Here is a 19,519-nt window from a genome sequence, read left to right as displayed (position 1 = left end):
TGATAATGTGATCAGAATGGAACAAACACTCCATTTGGTTTATGACCAGCTTTTGTTGTCAAACCTTTCAAGACAGATTAAATCCAGGCTCGTAAATGTTTTAATTAAAAACTGGAAATGAAAGATTTTATCTTCATTCTGCCTTCTGATATAGCTACATTAAACCTGATGGTGCGCAATGTTATTCTTATTGAGATTTTATGAAGCTTCGATAGGGAGGGTCATGAAAAAGGATGCACCCATCTGTTTATTCTTACAGCTGTCCTTTCACTCAGCCCTTAACGTAAACTTTAATATAAAGCAACGACTTTTCCACATTACAGCATCTGCTGTTTCAAACATACCTTTTGTTCAGCTGTCATTGTTAGGCTTTGCAACCGGCCTGTCATATTGCCTAAGCTCTTTTCAAAAGCTGCCACGAGATGGGCCTGTGAAAAAAAGGGAAGGGGGGCTGTTGAAATGTCACCACACTTCAAATGACTGTAGAAAATCTATAAAAAATATGCTATAATGTACCCTTGCTGGGAAAACTACACAAGCAGGTTACCTCTGCTCATGCCTGGTACAGCTTTGTAGTCTCTGGGAGAAAGGTGGGCCACAGCATACACAGCAAATGTCCTGATTTAGCTAGGACAACCCCAATTCATCTTCAACTGTACAAACTTTTCAAATGCATTTCAAATGTCCTAGTTTCTGACTTAGTCTTCAAATTTCTCATTTTTGTCATTAACTTACTTCAGCTGCTAAAAACATAGTTGGTTGGTATACTTCCACAGCCCTTCTTCCAGGCAAAGTAAAATCAGTGGGCCCTTGGTAACTGCTGGGGTTTGTTCCAGAACATCTTGTGGATACCACAATCCATAAATGCTTAAGTCCCATTATAATGATATCGTAAGATGGCAAAATCAAGTTTTGTCTTTTGGAATTTTTAAAAAATATATCATCTGTGGATATGGAGTGCCAATTGTATCTGCAAAGTCCTATAAAGAGGTGGATTTACCATGGATTTTAACATTACTGAAGTTTTGGAAAGCCATAATGACAAAAGGACTATATTGATTTTTTTTAGATGCAGAGAAGACCTTTGATAATATTTCTTGGCAGTACTAAGTTTAAATATTGGAAATAAATGATTTTGGTGAAAATATTATTTGGCAATAAAGGCAATCTATTCAGTTCAAAAGCCCCAGATTTTAGTAAATGGCAATGCAATAAGATCAACTGTGATGCCTCATGGGCCTTGTAGTCCTGTTCCTAGTACTATTGTGGCAGATGAAGATGAAAACATGGGGTTTTCGCCGGTTCAACAAGAGCTGGAGTCTCTTCACCTGCCGGATGTTGACGTTTGCCCTCAAGAATTCAGTAAACCAGGCCTTGGGCAGTACTCCCCTCCGTTTCCCAGGAAGGAATCTTATTCTAAAGACAGAGGAGTCACAGAAGCTAATCGGAGAAGTCTAAGAATCGCTGCCAAACAAACAGGCTGATTAGGCCTGCTTCCCTTGGGAAAATCTAAGGAGTCTTGCATCTGGACAGAGTTGGGTTTCGCTTCTTGTTCTCTAGGGAAAGAGATTGTTGGCGGGAAAACGAGACCCAATATAGGGGTTTGGCGTGAGAGATTCTTTGCGGAGTCAATTGATCAGCTTCAGGAGAGAGATCGTGTGTGGACTTCGTAACCCCAGTTCCTTGCTTCCCGGATCAAGTTTTCGAGCCTTGCCTAGCCTTGCAGTTTAACCACGGACCCTGCTCCACGCTTCATGTTTTGCCTTGTTCCAGTCACGGACCTAGCCAAGAATCAAGTTTATTTCCAGCCTTGCTGTCAAGCTTCATTGGACTTCTAAGACTCTGACATTTCCCCACACTATTGCTTGGCAAGAGTGTGTGTTTCGGTCAAGTGGATTAAAACTTTGAACTCTAATATCATTTATTGGACAATACATTTTTGGACTATATTTGACCTCTTTTGAAAGGTCTGTTTCTGAACTATATTCTTCACTTGTTTTTATTGCTTTTATATATTTCTTTAATAAAGATATTAGATAGAGACTGGCCTCTGTGTAAGGTTATTGGTGCCCAGCAGCCAGGGATCTGACATCAACTGAAATACAAAAAAAAAAAGACCAGACAAGGACATCTCCTCATACTTTTAATGTTTATTTGGGTGTTGGTTACTTATTGAAAATATCAGATGAGGTGACAGAATCTATGGCATGAAATTTAAAAAGAGAGAGCAGCATAACCTGAGAGCTTACATGTTTGATATACAGCCTCATCAGATGGGCAAAATTGCCAGTTGTATGACACTTCCACTTCACTTGTGGTACGGAGCCTACTGGCTCCCATCCCAAGACATCAATCCAACAGAGCTCCATGCCACAAGTGAAGTGGAAGCATGATAAGCTGCCGCAGAGGAAACATGGAAAGCTTCTCATGTTACATAGGAAACAATGGGGGGAAGGCGGAAAATGGACGCTTCCCCATGTGGGATGGGGTGAGGGGGAAGCAAGCAATGTTGGGCATGGGGTGACAGCTTCGCCATGCCCCATGCTGGACCTGGCTGGATTCGCCACTATGTGTGGTGAATCTCAGCCTTAATGTGATGAGGTCCCTAGTGACAATCACACAAAACCCATTCAATGAAGGCTCTTTTGAGTACAAAATTATGGTGTTTTGGACATGCTCTGTGTCATTTCAGAAGAAGATAAAGAACTAACTGTACTTTCAAGTTTTAAAATGGAAAAAGTGGGATTAAATATTCAGGTGTTACAATCATAAAGAACAAGAGATTATTATTTCAAGACAACTATGAAAAAAATCTGAAAAAATTAAAAGACACTTAAATTTATTCTTTCAGTATAAATTGCAGCAATAAAAGCAAAGGCTCTTATTTCTCCTTCAAATGATCACTATTATAAAAAGGAATACATTTTATGCTATAGGAAAAAAAATATTTCAAAATTTATCTGACAGGCAAAAAAATCCAGACTGAAATTAAACCTCCATATGATACTAAGGAAAGGCGTAGCTTAGGATTTCCCAATGACATATATTCTGTTTTGTTTTCTAGGATTCCTAAAAAGAAAGTTGGGTCTGCCATCTATGGAGCTTCAAATTTGCAGGTCTAAGAAATCTTGATCCTCTCAGCTAACACATATTTCAGGAAAAGTCAGAGTGAGTAATAAGAGTGCATAGTTATAAAAATAACTACGTGTTGCATGATCCAGAACATAAAGTATTTCACTAATTGCATGAGGCAGTGAAGTATTAAAAATTAAACTGAAAGCACTTTTTAAATAAAAATCAAAATAACGTTCAGCATTAAAACAGAAAATTACATTCCAAAAATGAAAGCATGTCTGCTGCATTTACTCATACCAAGATTGAAAATGCTTATTGCTAGGCAACTGTCATTGCTACAGAAAAAAATAGACTTCAAGAATTTAAATTGGTTCTTGTCTTGCACGATTGGATTTCATATTTAAAAAACTGGAATAATGATCTATCCTTTCTCTCAATAGCAGTATATGTAGCAGAGATCTAGGATTAATTGACAGTGTGAAGATTGGGGAGTGAAATTTTCTGCTTTTTTCTGAGATTGGCAAAGTTACTTTTTGTTCCACAACTCTGGCAATTCTGCAGCTATGATGGCTCAGGGACTCTTGGAGCTGTAGTTCAAAAAAGTAACCTTTGAAAGTCTTGTTTCTTCCCTACAAGAAATAATTTTATGAAAATTGCTAACAATGCCAACATAGTCATGAGAAAGATCTGCTTTCTTTGAGGATTGGATTTCCGGTCTCCCTATGCTGATGTTCTGCTAATATACTCCAGAGACTACCAATTGTGAAGACTAGCAGAGAAATGACAGCCCGTGATTCTGCATGATGACTCCAGTGTGTAGTTTACCTTTCCCAGCTGTGCTCTAACCATGTATGGAAAGTGATTTTGGCTTTGTTCAGGTGGTTAAAAAGAGATAACTGTCCTATCCTCACTTCATCTATTCTTTCAAATACTCCAGTAATACTATGCATGGCATTTGTGGGATGTGAAATGTGGGATTTTCCATTCATGCGGAGCTGGGCAGACATCCTACCTCCCCAAAAAGCTACATGCTGCTACCTGTTTCAGCGAGGGGCACGATGGGGGCAGCCAATGAAATCAAACAGCTTTGATTTCATTGGCTAGAGAAGCTGACCTGAGTGAAAACTGTAGGCTTCACTCACATCAGCCTCAGGATCATTTAAACTCCTGCCAGGTGCTCAGCCAGACATTTGACTTCTTGTTGCAAAGATAAAATTGGTGTGTGTTTTGTAACTGGATGGTGTGGCATAACTCCATATATGCAAAGAAATATAGTTGTATACCTGTATTAAAATTTTATTTTAGCTTTCAGCAACAGAACTACAATTTCTGAGAGACACATTAGCCTTTCCATTAACTTCTGTACAATTTTTGGCAGAACCAGGAATGATAGTTTTTTCTCAAACAGGAGACTAACCTGTTTATAGTTTGATTTGCTTCAAAATCTTCTATATCTAATTTCTGAGTCTTTACATGCTGAAGAACTTACCACTTCCTGTTTTCCCACACGCGTTCTCTTATGTGGTTAGTTTCTAGGCAATAGGTCTAAGTCACAACTTTTTTATTCACTGGGTATATGTTGGCTTAAATACTATATGTTTGAGCCTGTAAATTCATCAAATTTATGTAGCAAGGGAAACTCTGAATACATCTGAAGCTAACAAATTTGAATGAAACTGGAGGACTATCTGATCAAATCCTATAATTTGATTTTTTTTTAAAAAAATGGCAACTATTCTTCATAAAAATCAGTAGTGTTATTTTTCCTTCAGCAGCACAGAAATAAACAATAAACAATAAATAAGCTTGTCTTCAAGCTGAAGTATCTTTAAATCAAGACATCAGCAGCAGCTGGAGTATATTAAATTGTGGAAATGGAAGGTGCCTTGGGCTTTGTCAAATGAGATAAATAATCAGATAGTGAAAACATCATGGGAGTTTCAGATAAGAGAATTCTGTCAAACAAACAAGAGATAAAAGACATGCAAGCAAAATTACGAATTACAAATATTTTGTTAGTATGTCAAAAAAAGGAAAATGTAAAAATATGAATTTTAAGTTTATTTTTAAAATTATATAATTTTGCATATCATGGATAAAATCCGCTGTATGGACTGAGTCAACAGTTAGTCAATTGAGTATACTACTGGTTTAAATAAGATTAATGTATTGACTATGCTTGTAATATTATGCCCATTTATATTAAGGTAAATCATGTTAAATCCAATGGGACTTGCCTTTGAATAGGTAGGCATAGAAATGTTTTAATAATCTGAATCCAGCTCAGTGAGTTCAATTCCAATCTACACTCATGTAAAAAAAAATGAACACAAATACATAGCAAAGATCTATGCTCACATTTGCCACCTTATCACACTGGAGCAAATTAGTCCCTTGCAACACTTTGGGCCGGGCAAGTGCTATCACATGATGCTCAGCAGGCCCCACCCCACTGATCCTCGAAGTGGAGAGGAAGCATTGTAAGATGCTTCCTCAGCCATGACAGGAAAGTAAGTGATGGAGGGAAAGACAAAGTGGCAATGTGCATTGCCACCCTTTTCCCGTCTGATGGGGGCAGGGACAGGGCACCAACGCACCTTGTCCCATTGCCCCATCTGATGGGGGAAGAAGGGAGGATATGTGGGGGGGGACGCTGTGTGGTGCACAGATTAGTGTAAAGAGGTCCTTAGTGTCCTTGTACTTTTTAAAAAGTAGATGCAGTAATTATTGTCATGTCCAAACACATACCTCACATGATAGATAAAATTCATATGTACAGAGTGGGACCCCCATATGTGCAGATTCAAACAACCATGGATTGAAAATTAAATGAGGTCACAAAGAGTCGGAAACGACTGAAGGAATGAAGAAGAACAAGGAGGAGGAGGAGGAGGAGGAGGAGGAGAAGGAGAAGGAGAAGGAGAAGGAGAAGGAGAAGGAGAAGGAGAAGGGGGGGGGGAAGTAAACGTTGTAAGAATTAGTATCTTCCACCCTCCCTTTTGGTGATCTTTTTGGCCATCCTAGCAGCACTGTAACAGAGTAAAGCAAACTATGCTTTTTCGAAAAGTTGATGATATAAGAGCCAAAGGGTTTTTGCTACATGAGCTGTCAATGGATCAATTCCAATTGAAAGCTATAATAAAGCAAGCTGGCATTTAATGCACACAAGCCTTGATGTTCAACTGAAATTCTGAATTACTATGGTGAACATAATAAAAAATAAGTCAAATAATTAACTATTTGCTGCTCCTTTATGACATGCCATATCTGGTGCTGGAGATGGTGAGTTCATTCTGTCTTATGAAATATAGGGCAAAACCCCTTTGTTTCAAAACACATAGCAATTTATATTATTCACACCCACCAAAATCACAAGGTGACATCTGACACTTCCACCTTTGAAAGCTCAAAATTTCAATTGTTTCCTCCTTTACTTCTTCAATACATTTTTATGACACATTATAGAGTTCTTTGTGGGTATATGACAGAACCAAATATTGACTTGCTGATAATAGGAATTATGGTCACTATAAGCCTGCATGCTTGTGCAAGCATCGGTTATTTCAGTCAGAGCTTTGTGTGAGTGTCTGCCTGCGTGATGGAAGTCTTTTGTTTAGAAAAAATAATGATAATACATAGTTGAAAGAAACAGTAAAGAAGATCACTTTTGAATTTCTGTTCCTTTTCATATATAATGGAGTACGAAGTAAGATGAAATATAATACCATTCAATATGAAAGAATAAAAAATGCCTGATGTAAAAGCAAGAAAGGCCTTTTTGTAAGATAATGGTTTAGATGAAGAATATGATTTTTAGATTCTCGAACAAATGAATTTATCCTACAAAATATCAAAGTTGGCCAAAGAGGTTCAGCCAAAATTTTTACCAAATTTTGAGAGACATACTGTATGTGCTGAACATCATAACATGGCTTTCAAAGAGTGGCCAGTTTTTATTTTAAAAAGTTGTGGTATTGTGTAGAATCAGTGCAAGTGATACTTCAATTTTGAGAAGTCAAAGTAGCAAGGTACAATAGAGTCTCACTTATCCAACATAAACGGGCCAGCAGAACGTTGGATAAGTGAAAATATTGGATAATAAGGAGGAATTAAGGAAAAGCCTATTAAACATCAAATTATGGTATGATTTTACAAATTAAGCACCAAAACATCATGTTTTACAACAAACTGATAGAAAAAGCAATTCAATACATGGTAACGTTATGTAGTAATTACTGTATTTATGAATTTAGCACCAAAACATTTCAAGGTATTGAAAACATTGACTACAAAAACATTGACTACTAAAAGGCAGACTGCGTTGGATAATACAGAATGTTGGATAAGTGAAAGTTGGATAAGTGAGACTCTACTGTACTATAAAATGCCACTCTGACTAACAAGTTTCTCAAGGAGAAAGAGAGGGTATGCTACCTTGTTGATATTCCTGAACTGTTGCTGCCAGAGCTTAGCTCTGGAGGACTCTGGTTCAGCTGTTAAGGTATTTGGTGCCACATGGCTACACCTTGTCCCTCCCATTATATGAAGTTGTGAGTGATGTCATAAGGATATCTGGAGTGGAGTGCCAGAATGTTGTGACATTTGCATCTCCTTCTCCTTGTTCTCAGAGTCAGATGAGGTTATACTGGAACAATGGCTGCATCATGTTTTAGGCTGCATAAACTGAAGCTGACTTCATCAAAAATGGAACCTCTAGGGATCACTGGTTCTAGAAATTGGGCAAATTATGTGTCTAGATGATACTGTGCTCTTTCTTAGATGCATCTTTGTCATCAGATGCTCAAGTGGACCCTGTGACTTAGCTTTGACTGGTCTGTCACCTACAGCCATACATATTGGGGCACTGAAAATACTCCATGCACTGGTGGTGCAGTGGGTTAAACCCTTGTGCTGGCAGGACTGATGACTTGAAAGTTGGGTTGCTGACCTGAAGGTTCCTGGTTCAAATCCAACCCAGGGAGAACACAGATAAGATCCCTCTATTAGCTCTGCCTCCCACAAAGATGGTAAAAAAAAATCAAAACATCCAGGTGTTCCCTGGGTAATGTCCTTGCAGACAGCCAATTCTCTCACACTAGAAGTGACTTGTAATTTCTCAAGTTGCTCCTGACATGAAAAAATGCATTGGTGTACTGACCAATTGCAATATCCCAAAATGCAGCATCTAGACTGGAATACCATAGAGCAGGTATGGGCAAACCTAGGCCCGGGGGCTCGATGCAGCCCCTTGGGCTCTTTTCTCAGGCCCTCCTATCTCTCACCATCCTGTCCTTCCTTCTTTCTTGCTTTCCTTCCTTCTTCACTCTCTCCCTTCCTTCCTTACCTCCCTCTTTCTCCTTCCCTCCCTTCTTCTTTCCCTTCCACCCTTTGGTCCTTCCTTCCTTCCTTCCCTCTTTCCTGTCTCTTTCCCCCTCTCTCTTTCTCCTTCCTTCCTTCCCTTTTGTCTTTCTTTCCTTCTCTCTTTCCTCCATCCCGCCCTCCCTCTCTCCCTGCATTCCCTTCCACCCTTCTCTTCCTCTCTTCTTTCCTCCCTCCCTCCCTCCCTCCCTCCCTCCCTCCCAGGGGATGTTTAGTTGGGAGAAGAGAAGGTAGAGAAGAAACATGAGGAACATGTTTCAAGATTTAAAAGGGTTTCCATTGAGGAGAAGGGAGGGGAGAAACTGACTTTCTGCTGCTCTAGAGACCAGGGCACAAGGGAGCAATGGGTTCAAATAGCAGGGAAAGAGATTCAATTGAAAAGATTAGGAAGAACTTCATGAGAGTAAGAGCTGTTGGAGAGTGACATAGGCTGCCTGGGAGTGTTGAAGCTTCTCTGGAAGCTTTTCTGCAGAGGCTGTCTATTGGGAGTGCTTTGATTGTGCCTTCCTGCATGGCAGGAGGATGGACTGGATATCCCTTGGAGGTCTCTTCCAGCTCTGTTTCACATCCACCTATAATATATTATCCAGAGAAGGACACCTTCAACAGACCAAAATCTTGGGCTGGGGTAATTTTATATAGGAAGAAGCACTCCTTAAAATGGTCAGGCCCAAGCCATTTGATACTGGTAATGATATTCAATGCCCTAAATGACTTGGGCCTGACAATTTTAAGGAGAGTCTCTTCCTATATACAAATACCCCACCCAGGATTTAGGTCCATTGAAGATGTCTTTCTCTGGATATTATAGGAGGATGTGAAACAGGGTTTTCTTTGTCTTGGTGCCCCAGTTAAAAATATCATTTATGAAATTGTTGCCATTCCAGCACCAAGCAAAGACAAGACTATTTATTAATGCTTTGGGGTCATGATTGCTTTTGTTCAAATATGAATGGCTGGTTTTAAACTATTTAAACTGTTTGTAAACTGTCCTATTTTAAGTGTTAAATATTTTAGTATGCTTTTTTAGGCTTTACAGTGTGTATGTATCTATATCTATATCTATATGAATGATGAATAAACCATTCTCTAGGATGAGAAGGGGAAAGACCAGGAAGATCCTTTTTAATGCAGCATGCCTTTTTCTTGGGAAGGTAAGCTGCAGATTGGGGAAATTCTGCTGTCATTTCCAGTCTGAGATAGAAGAATATGAGCAAGACAGGGGGATATCCTGCTGCAGGTACATTTGATTGCATGCCAGATATAACATTGGGATTTAGAGAATGTGAGCCCTTTTCACTCACATTCTCAATGGGAAAATGAGCAGAGCTGGGGAAAATCTCTTTGCTATCTCATATTAGTGGTAACAGCAAGATTTATCCTCCAGGCATCTCTCTACATAAAATATGTCATCAGGTCTCTTGGTTTAGACCATACATTTCAACACATCGCAATTTAAAACCAGTAAATGTGTGGCCAAGCAACATCAGAGTATGGTCCAGAGGGGAAAAGCTATTAACACTGCCGTTCAAAATAATTGACAACCAGTCTGCCTATTTTTTTGCTGATTTTATTGGCCAAAATCATCTTTCATGAACCAACAGCACTACTGAAAAAATTAATATGCTTCTTTGAGGTTTTATTATTATACTTCTGACAAGACAGCTAAAACCGAGATAGTCTTTTTGAACAAAAATTAGAAAGATAATGAAAACAAATCCTATTTCTAATCCTCACATAAGGAATGCCTGGAAACTATAAGCCTTAACACACATACGCACATGCACCACAACTCCCCTCTTGTGATTTGTGGACACAGACAGCCAAACAGAGAGGGGTTTTTTACACATACACACAAAGAAAGAGAGAGTCTCAAAGTATCTGAGAACCTGACATAGCAGAATTGAGAGCCACCACATCAATGCTCACTCAATTTTTCTCTCTCTTTTCTCTGACTACGTTCATAAATCATAAAGCTGGAAAGTCCCTCTTCTGCTGGCCTTCCTCTTTCAGTCTACAAATTTCACTCAGTGATCACCAACAGCTGCTTGGCTTGGTTTGGGTGGGTTTTGAGTTCCGCCTGTCCATCATTCAATAACATTTTTCATCCAGTATTCTCATTTTTGTATCTTCTGTCTCCTCCAGATAATAGTGCTTTCAGAAGGCAGCAAAGTGAAGAAGACTGGCCAAGGGAGGTCACAACACTGGCATAGAGAGGGAACCCAGAGCCAAGTTGGGAGGGAACAGTTTAACAATGGGTCCTGGTATTCTGGGGTGCATTAGTTGAATGATATGAGTAGTTATTAATGAAAAATAACTCACAAATTAGAAGAACTTTTGCTTTTGCCTCAGCTGAATGGGAAGGACAAGGTTCCACCCATTTCTTCCCCTCACCTTCCCTTGCTTTAACGGAATGCAAAGTATTTTCCCAATTTGGACTTAGTTTGCAGCAGTTAATGTAACTGCAAGGCAAAGGGTGAACACAGGAGGAGGTGAAAAAATCTCAAACATTTTAAAAGCATCTAAAAATTGAGATAACAGAGGCTAAATCGGGATTATCCCTTTTAAACTGGGACAATAGGAAGTCCCAGGGCACAGTGCAGCTGCTGGGGCCAATCTAGTTGCCACTCATCCTGCAGAACATGTTGTAAACATATGTGTATGTGTGTGTATAAGCATGGGGAAAACGTGTACCAGCAGTCTATATAAAACAACCCATTCATTTCACTCAGTATTTCCCCTTTATTTAACACTAATCACAAAGCATAAGTAGCATACATCCACAGAACTAAATAAGCAATTGGGCAGTGAAATTTTAAAATTTTTATTTGCATACTTTCTGCACAATTGGCCTTGTGGAGGTACATTATGTTTCTGGATGATTAATTTTAAACCTATATACATTATTTTTATTACTTTTATTTTATTTAACTACTATAGTTTTGCAATTGTGCTTTAAATTGGTTTCTCTTTAAAGATACCTGCTGCTCCTGAGTGTGAATCTGTAATGTTTGATCATAGAACTAAAGAAATAGAACTGTTTTTCTGACTTTTTTATATCAGTGGTAAAAAAAAATCTACATCATTAAAAAGGTAAAGATAAATAAAATTTGGCCTAAATATACAATTCTATTATTATTTAATAATTTAAATGAACGTGCAACAAGGTTTAGGATTCCAACCTCTGGAAAGTCTTTCATGTGATACATTGACCCTGAAATGGAGCAACTATCCTACTACATAGATGACAAAACATGGGATTAAAAAGAGAGGCAAAAACTCCGGGACTTCAGAGTAGGTCCCCACACAAACCTGCTGGTCCCAAGCTTTCTTCCCCTGCCATTCTCACTGTCCTTTCTTCTGTGTCTTCAGATAAAATGGAGGGCAGATTAAAAAAAAACTTCCAACGGAAGTCCCCTAAGTATACAATTATGCACTAATCCGTATATGTACATATGCACATATCTCAATGGAATTAATACAAGCATATTGGCATGTGCACATATACAGATCAGCGCATAACGGAGGGAATTTAAAAACCTTCTGCTGGATTTCTTCCTTCCTTATTTATTTATTAAACCTCTGGTTAATATTGTACAGTGTAAAATAAAGTGTTTCAGAGAGTTGTAATGGCTCTCTGTTCACGCTTTCTGTCAATCAGCTGTGCGTCCATCTGACAGCCCAATCAGCTTTTTTGGGCTTTTAAAAAGGGAAGGACATCAGCTGGAACAGTCTCTACAGGGGGTGGGAAGGAAAATACCTGTTTTCAAGGCACGCAGGGCCTCACAGACATGTAAATATCTGTATCTTTCAGCCAGAAACTGGATAAAAGGGGACCTTTTATCCCATGGCTTCCCTCCTTTGTAGTGAATAAGTGTGTGTTTCCACTGACATCATCTAGCTATCCCCCATTTTGAAATGGGAACTCCCGTTTCTTATGCACTGTGTGGACGGGTCCTCTGTTGCAGAATTAAGGAACTGAATTTAGTGGGTTTTGTTTGCCTTTCCCAGTAGTTTCAGATAAAAGCAAACAGCTACATTGTCTCCTAACTTTGACATCTTGACCATATATATTTTGATGAAACTTGGTAATATATTTCAGTTTTACACCTGAAATGCTGTAGGACATTACCATCTCATGCTCTAAGATGGAAGCAGTGCAGTATAAATAGCTATGTTATAAATTTGGGGAATTGGGAAACAAAAGTTTAAAGGATTCCTAAGGACTGTCCTTCCTAACTAGTGGCAGAAATCTTTTGTTAAGGAAATTGCCAATAAACCGTATGAGCCCACAAGAACCTTAAGATCTTCTGGAGAGGCCCTGCTCTCAGTCCCACCCACCTCACAGGCACGGCTGGTGGGGACGAGAGACAGGGCCTTCTCGGTGGTGGCTCCCCGGCTGTGGAACTCCCTACCCAGTGACATTCGGCAGGCCCCATCCCTTTTGGGGTTCAGAAAAAAACTGAAGACCTGGCTATGTATGCAGGCATTTGAAGAATAAGCATGTGTTGGCTTCGACGCGGTCTGAATTACGGCTCTTTTATAAGGTCTGGTGGATGAATGGCATAAGCACTTTGCATTGTTTTAAACTTGTATATTGTATTTTATGACTATTTTATGACTGTTTTAACTGTTTTAATCGTTTTAGTTTATTGTATATCAGTGTAACTGCATCAATTGCCACTTGTAAGCCACCCTGAGTCCCCTCGGGTGAGAAGGGCGGGGTATAAATAATTGAAATAAATAAATAAATAAAATAATAAAGTGGATACAGGTGCTAAAGTGGATACAGGTGCTTTCAGGTGGCTAGGAAATAACTATATGATTCTGCATGCCTTTTCTCCTCCTGCCCAACTAAAGATGACAACATCTATGATGTCTGTGTAACAAAAAAGTATAAACACCAATTTAAATCAAAGATAGATATAGAGGGGGGGGGTGAGAAGAATTTTAGTATCTTTAAACTGACAAACATTTGTGCTTCTCCACCTCTTTCTGTAGGTCTGACATAAGGAAGTACATACTGACCTGGAATGTTTGTCTCTATCTACGTTCAGTCTCAATAGTAAAAAATAAATTCAAAATATTATGAATTATCAAAACCTTCCAGTGGCCCCTTCCATTAAAAAATCCATAGCCATGTAAGTGCAGTGCCTGTAGAATTTTTCATGGTGCAGGGAAATTGGGCTTAACATAACAATAATATATATTCCCTAGTCAGTTTGAGTTTTCTTTAAGAGAAGTGGGGTATAAATAAATATAGTAATAAAATATAATAAAATCTTCCTGCTTGTTAACAAAATTAAGAAAATAACATTGTACTTGGAAAGGACTTGAAAGATACATTTATGTTCCATGATATTAATGAGTTTAACCAATTTTCATCAAACTCATAATATGTTTCTCTTAACTCTAAGTCAGAAAACATTTTCATCATGGTTCTGCTGCAATACATTTTCCTCTATCATTTACATTCCTGTTGTGAAGAACAATATTGAAAGTTTGCAAGCAGATTCATTTTAGAAGGACTCATTTGAAATATGAGAAGGAAACATCTGACTTTCCTCCAGATTCTCGCTGTTATCATTCTGGCCTCTTTTTCTTGGGCCCCTACCCCAAAGATAATTGTCATTGCTTTTGTTTCTGAGAAGACAGGCCAGCATTCAATTGATTTAATTTTTCCCTACAGCATTCATTTTTCCTTTTATGTCCTGCTTATAATTATTGGTAAGCTGTTCTGGTAGACTTTTGGCTATAGTGGGAAGTATAAATGACATTCCATTTTCATTGATAGCATCAATGGATGTCTTCACAGGAGCACTATGATTTAAATGTTGGTTAGAATCATGCAGAATTAATAAAAGGCAATAATAAATGACTTACATTTGCTGACAGCTGTGAAGTAAGAGTGGCCACTTTTTCCTGTGATGCAACCAATTCCCTTCGTAGTTTGTGAATTTGCTGGGTATAAGAGCAGACAAATTCCACATGAAAATATGCTTGTATACTATTATGCTTTAACTAAAAACCATTTAGCAGTCTGAATTACTTCAGGAAAAAACAGCTGGTGTTATTTGCTCCTAATATTTCTTACATGTCCTAAATACAGTACATTAAATACTTACGACCTCATCACGAGGTCCTTTTCGGTTACAGGTTCACATCTACTTTTATGATGGAGCCCACAGCTCCCATCCCACATTGTAGAGCAACTTCTGCTGGGACTCCATTGTAAAAGTAGAGGCAAACCAGTGCATGCCACCATAGCAACATGGAAGGCTTCCCGTGTTGAATAGAAGTCAACGGGGGAAACAGGGTTGCTGACGCTTCCCCCCCCCCCCCATGGGATGGGGACTCAGGTGAGTTGGGCAATGTGGGGTGATTCTGGAAGCCTATCTGATGAGGTCGCTAGTCAAAAGAACATTAGAAGAACACTGCTGACTGATGCCACAGGCCCATCTAGTCCAGCAGGCTGATTTCATGATGGTCAAGTAGATGTCAAACCTGACGTACTTCATACCTTTGAAAACCTGACCAGTTATGAATGTATCCAATGCTTTAAAGCTTTCTGTGTGGACACATCTCATGCATAGTCTATAAATAAAATACAGCACCCGCATATTGCTATTTCTTTCTCTATGTGTTTCCTTGTCTCTCTCCTGCAGAAGCAGAACAGAGAGAGTGAGAGATAAATATATATGTGCCTCAAGAGGATTTGTTTAAAATTGATGAAGGATGAAATTAACTCATATACATAAGCATACTATTAAGCATTTGAAGTAAGCATTTACTGCTTTATGTACCTGGTAGCATAATCCCTCAAGAGCCCTACAGAATGAACAAAAGATATCAATAAATGCCCAGTGAAATGTGTACTGCACTTCACAGGACTACAGAAAAATCTTTAAACCAAGTCAGGACCTTTTATCCAACCACATAACTTAGCAGCAATGGCCCTTCATTTACCATGTAGAGCTCTTTCTTACCCTGTTTGGATATGAATCTCAACTTTCTGCATGCAAAGGTTGTCATCTACCATTGAGCTACAGCCTTCCATGCCATAGAACACTGACTGAAGGGCCAAAGTGCTAATTTTATTTCATTATTATCAGATAACATGAATTCTCACAGATAATCAGACTAGCTGGGAAATTCTAGAAGTTAACAGTGTAAAGAAGTTACATTTACAAATGTTATGGACTAGCTTCTGCAGTTGCTAATACTATTGGTTAAGGTGAGACAGGTAAACTTAATGAGAAGCCATTATTTGTATGGTAAAACAGTCTACATTAACATTAAAGTAGTGTATAATACTTACCTCTGAATGTGCCTTTTCTTCAGCCTACAGGAAGAGAGAAATCAATTTTAATATAGATAGACTGATGCCATTTTTCATCGCATAAAAGTTGCCATCATGTCAGAGTTGCACCCTCCTTTTTGCTCCCCCAAATTGATATTTTTGTTTTTCTCAAGTAATTATCACATGCTTGATTCATCATTCCAAAATACCCTCTTCATTTTCTCACCCATGTGTCTGCCCCCTTCTAGCTTCAGGGCTCCACTCGGCCTATTACACTTTTTTTTCCCCTCCCCATAGGGACTCAAAGTGTCTAACAATGACATATAACATGATACAACAATTTTTAAAGGCAAATACATATACATATGTATATAAAAACAAAAAAACCATAAAATAGGTAAGAAAGGGATAATGCATAAGTTGTGCAGAAAGATTGAAGTTCACTCCCCACACCTAATTCGTATCTAAGATAAATAAATAAATAAATAATAATTTTCTGAGAAGCAGAATAGGTATATTCAACCAGAACATGCAAGTAGGAAATAAGTAGTAGTGATGGTCTAATATCACAAGAGAAAGCAATGTTGTTTTTATCCTTGACACATACATCACTAATATCAATATTTTGTTTGATGTTTCTACTAGAGTGCAATTTCTTGATTGCGAACTGCATAATTATGTGAGCATTAGTCCTAAGTGATGGCAAGAAGCAGCAGGAGAAACACTGATCAAGGATTATGACCTTCAAGTACAATGCAAATTATCAATCTATAATCCAAAAAGCTCCTTTGTCCTTAACAGAAATGTTCTTCAGCTTCCATTATCACAGCTAGATACTGTAATGTTGGACAAGAAAAGTTGTCAAGTGGTTGGAAATGAAGATGTGATGGGCTTATGAAACAGAAATCTTAAGAAGGCTTTTTTGCAAGTCATTTGTTATATGATGCTGCATAATTCAGTTGGCCTGGCTATATGGCAAAAATATTAGTCTGGAAATGTCCAAGATACTGTGGTTTCTATCACACTACACAGTTATAGCACTACTCTAGCTGCCATAGTTCCATTCTATAGGACCCTGAGATTTGCAGTATTTAGAATTGTCAACCAAAAAGCTTCCGTGCCTCACCAACTGCAAAGCCCAAGATCCTAAAAGATGCGACCATGGCATTAAAGTGCTACCATATTGCTATAATTTAGTAATGTGATGGTCCTGACTGGTATAGGTCAGAGCTTTTTAAATTGTAAGTGGACAGTTGGGGAACAGTGGGGGCATCCATGGGGCAGCAGGGCAAATCTGGCAGATAGCTGGGGAAACCGTTGTCCTGCACCCTGCATTGCCCGCATTGCCCACATCATGCCCTTCCCCATCCCACAGGGAAAATTGTCACTGCCCAGCTTCCCACCACACTTTCCCTGTCTTACCTAATGAGAACATGGGAAGCCTCTCATATTCTCAGGGCTCTGTCGGGGGATTCTTCCAGGATGGAGCCAGATCTAAGTCCAGCCAGAAGCAGCCCTGTGTCATGAGATAAGCTCCGGTGGAATGTAGGCTTGCTCTATCCTGGAAGCATCCTAGGACAGAGCTGGAGCCCAATGTGATGAGGTCCTAAATGACCCAGGTCCCCCTCCATTAAATGTTTAAATGATATTTTCATGAGTATTAACTACTGCAATATAATTATTTAATCAATAATGTTATTGTGCTTCTAATATTCATCATGGAAAAACCTTTCATTTTGTTACAGAGAAGAAATATGGCTATCAATTAATGTTATCTATTGTCTGGTTCCAGAAATATCCTTTTTTGATAGAAAACAGTCCCTCAAAACAACACTGTAATTTCAAAGTAATCTTCCACACATCAGTAAGCTTTGTTCAACACAGCAAAAAAAAATCCAGCAAGCTGCCAATTACTGCTCTACTGTCTCTTAAAGTGTAAAAAAAAAAAAACCTGAAGAAAAAATGAACGAGAATGGCAACGTAACAACTACAGGTGGCACACAAATGGGCTCAAGCAGATTCTTTACAATTTGGCTTTCAAGGGAAACACAAAAGATTTTCCAGAGTGCCAAATTCAGCTAAGGGAGGAACTGATATTTTGAAAAGTACAAGGAAGTTGTTAAATTCAAACCGTCACAAGAGTATTACAGTGTTCCTATTTGTTTTTGGGAAATATTTAACAAGTCCCCTAGCTTTTCATAGATGTACAATTTGAATACTGTCAATACTTACCGTGGAGTAGAGAGAAGAAGTGCTGGAAACTAGTGATAATGAGGACCCATGTACTAAAAACACAGAAACAGCAAGAACATTATTACAAAAATATTGATGAAACAGCAGGGGTTATTTGTTGTCGGGTTCAATAATAGACGATCTCTTTCAAATGAAAACACTTTTCTACAAAAAGAAAGCTATTATAGAGGCTATCCATTTAGAAACGCACACTGTGTTATTCCTCTTGCGCTGAGAATGATTTTTCTCTACAGAGAAACATTTAGCTACAAAGATTTCAATGGTGCTTTATTTTCTACTGGTAAACAACATTTACCTCACTTGGAGAGCAAAACACAATTTGAATACTGCCTTTTGGCAAATTAATGATTGCCAAGGCAAATGTATGACTTCTAAAATGTTGCTTGGAATCCAAATTGTCTTTAAGATGAAAGTGAATCTTGCCAAGCATATAACTCAAGGGTACACTCCATTTATTTTTAAAAGCCATTCACCCAATCACTAAGTGCTAATTTGATCCTTAGAATCAACAAGACAACTTAATTTCAGCTTCAGTCTATAATACCCACTTGGATTAGACTACTGCCTTCCAGTTTTAAAAAAATGATGCATTGATTTGTACATTTAACAGGCCTGAAGTTATCTCATGTAGCTAAAATAAGATTAAAAGCTAAAAAGACACCACATAACATAGTCCTTTTTTCAAGGAGCAAAGATGAAATAAAATGAAATAGTTCCAAAGAATTAATAATAATTAATTAGGAAAAGCCCATTTGTCACAATAACTCTGGGTCGTATTTTAGGATTTTTTTGGAACCATATGAAATATTTTTACTGCTTTGCTTCAAATCTTTTTCTAAATTGTTTTACCAATTACCATTCTTGATGATCCAGGGTTTTTTTTATTCCTTATTTAATACTTCTGCACTACACTTTAGCTCATCTAATGTCTAATGAAATCCAGTTATGTCTATCGTATGAGGAAAATAAGGATAAGAATAACTTGGCCAACACTGGGTACAGCACAGATGTGAAAAAAAGGTTCACATGAAAATATCTGCATATATGCGAGTCCAGCAATGATGGTGGAATATTGCTTCTTGTTTCCCTGACATGCTTGTATTGGTGGTGCTTATCTCCTAGGCCAGTGGTTCCAACCTTTGGTCCTCCCCAGTGTTTGTGACTTTAGATCCAAGAATCCTTGGCTAAGTTGGCTGGGGCTTTTTTCAGAGTTGAAGTCCCAAATACCTGGAGCACGCAAACAACTGGAGAACCCATAGCCCAGGAGTAAAAGGTAAAGGTAAAGGTTTCCCCTGATGTTAAGTCTAGTCATGTCTGACTCTGGGGGTTGGTGCTCATCTCCATTTCTAAGCCGAAGAGCCGGCGTTGTCCGTAGACACCTCCAAGGTCATGTGGCCGGCATGACAGCATGGAGCGGCGTTACCTTCCCACTGGAGCGGTACCTATTGATCTACTCACATTGGCATGTTTTCGAACTGCTTGGTTGGCAGAAGCTGGAGCTAACAGCGGGCG

At 38.6% G+C, this 19,519-nt stretch overlaps 1 protein-coding gene across 17 annotated transcripts in view; it reads right to left on the bottom strand.

Annotated features, from left to right (window-relative positions):
• Nucleotides 1–19,519, bottom strand: part of nav3 (neuron navigator 3) — a 587,869-nt gene that overhangs the window by 40,011 nt on the left and 528,339 nt on the right. For all 17 annotated transcript variants that reach the window (XM_016993769.2, XM_062980879.1, XM_016993770.2 and 14 more), the window contains 4 exons: nucleotides 17,987–18,039; nucleotides 15,773–15,796; nucleotides 14,338–14,415; nucleotides 345–428 (listed from right to left, as the gene is read on the bottom strand). In XM_016993769.2, coding sequence (XP_016849258.2) covers nucleotides 345–428; nucleotides 14,338–14,415; nucleotides 15,773–15,796; nucleotides 17,987–18,039 — 239 coding nt within the window. The remainder of the gene's footprint in view (nucleotides 1–344; nucleotides 429–14,337; nucleotides 14,416–15,772; nucleotides 15,797–17,986; nucleotides 18,040–19,519) is intronic.

Source organism: Anolis carolinensis, chromosome 5, assembly GCF_035594765.1.
Source record: "Anolis carolinensis isolate JA03-04 chromosome 5, rAnoCar3.1.pri, whole genome shotgun sequence".
Lineage (NCBI taxonomy): Eukaryota > Metazoa > Chordata > Lepidosauria > Squamata > Dactyloidae > Anolis > Anolis carolinensis.
The sequence above is the reverse complement of the archived record's forward strand: the minus strand, read 5'-3'. Positions and strand labels throughout refer to the sequence as shown.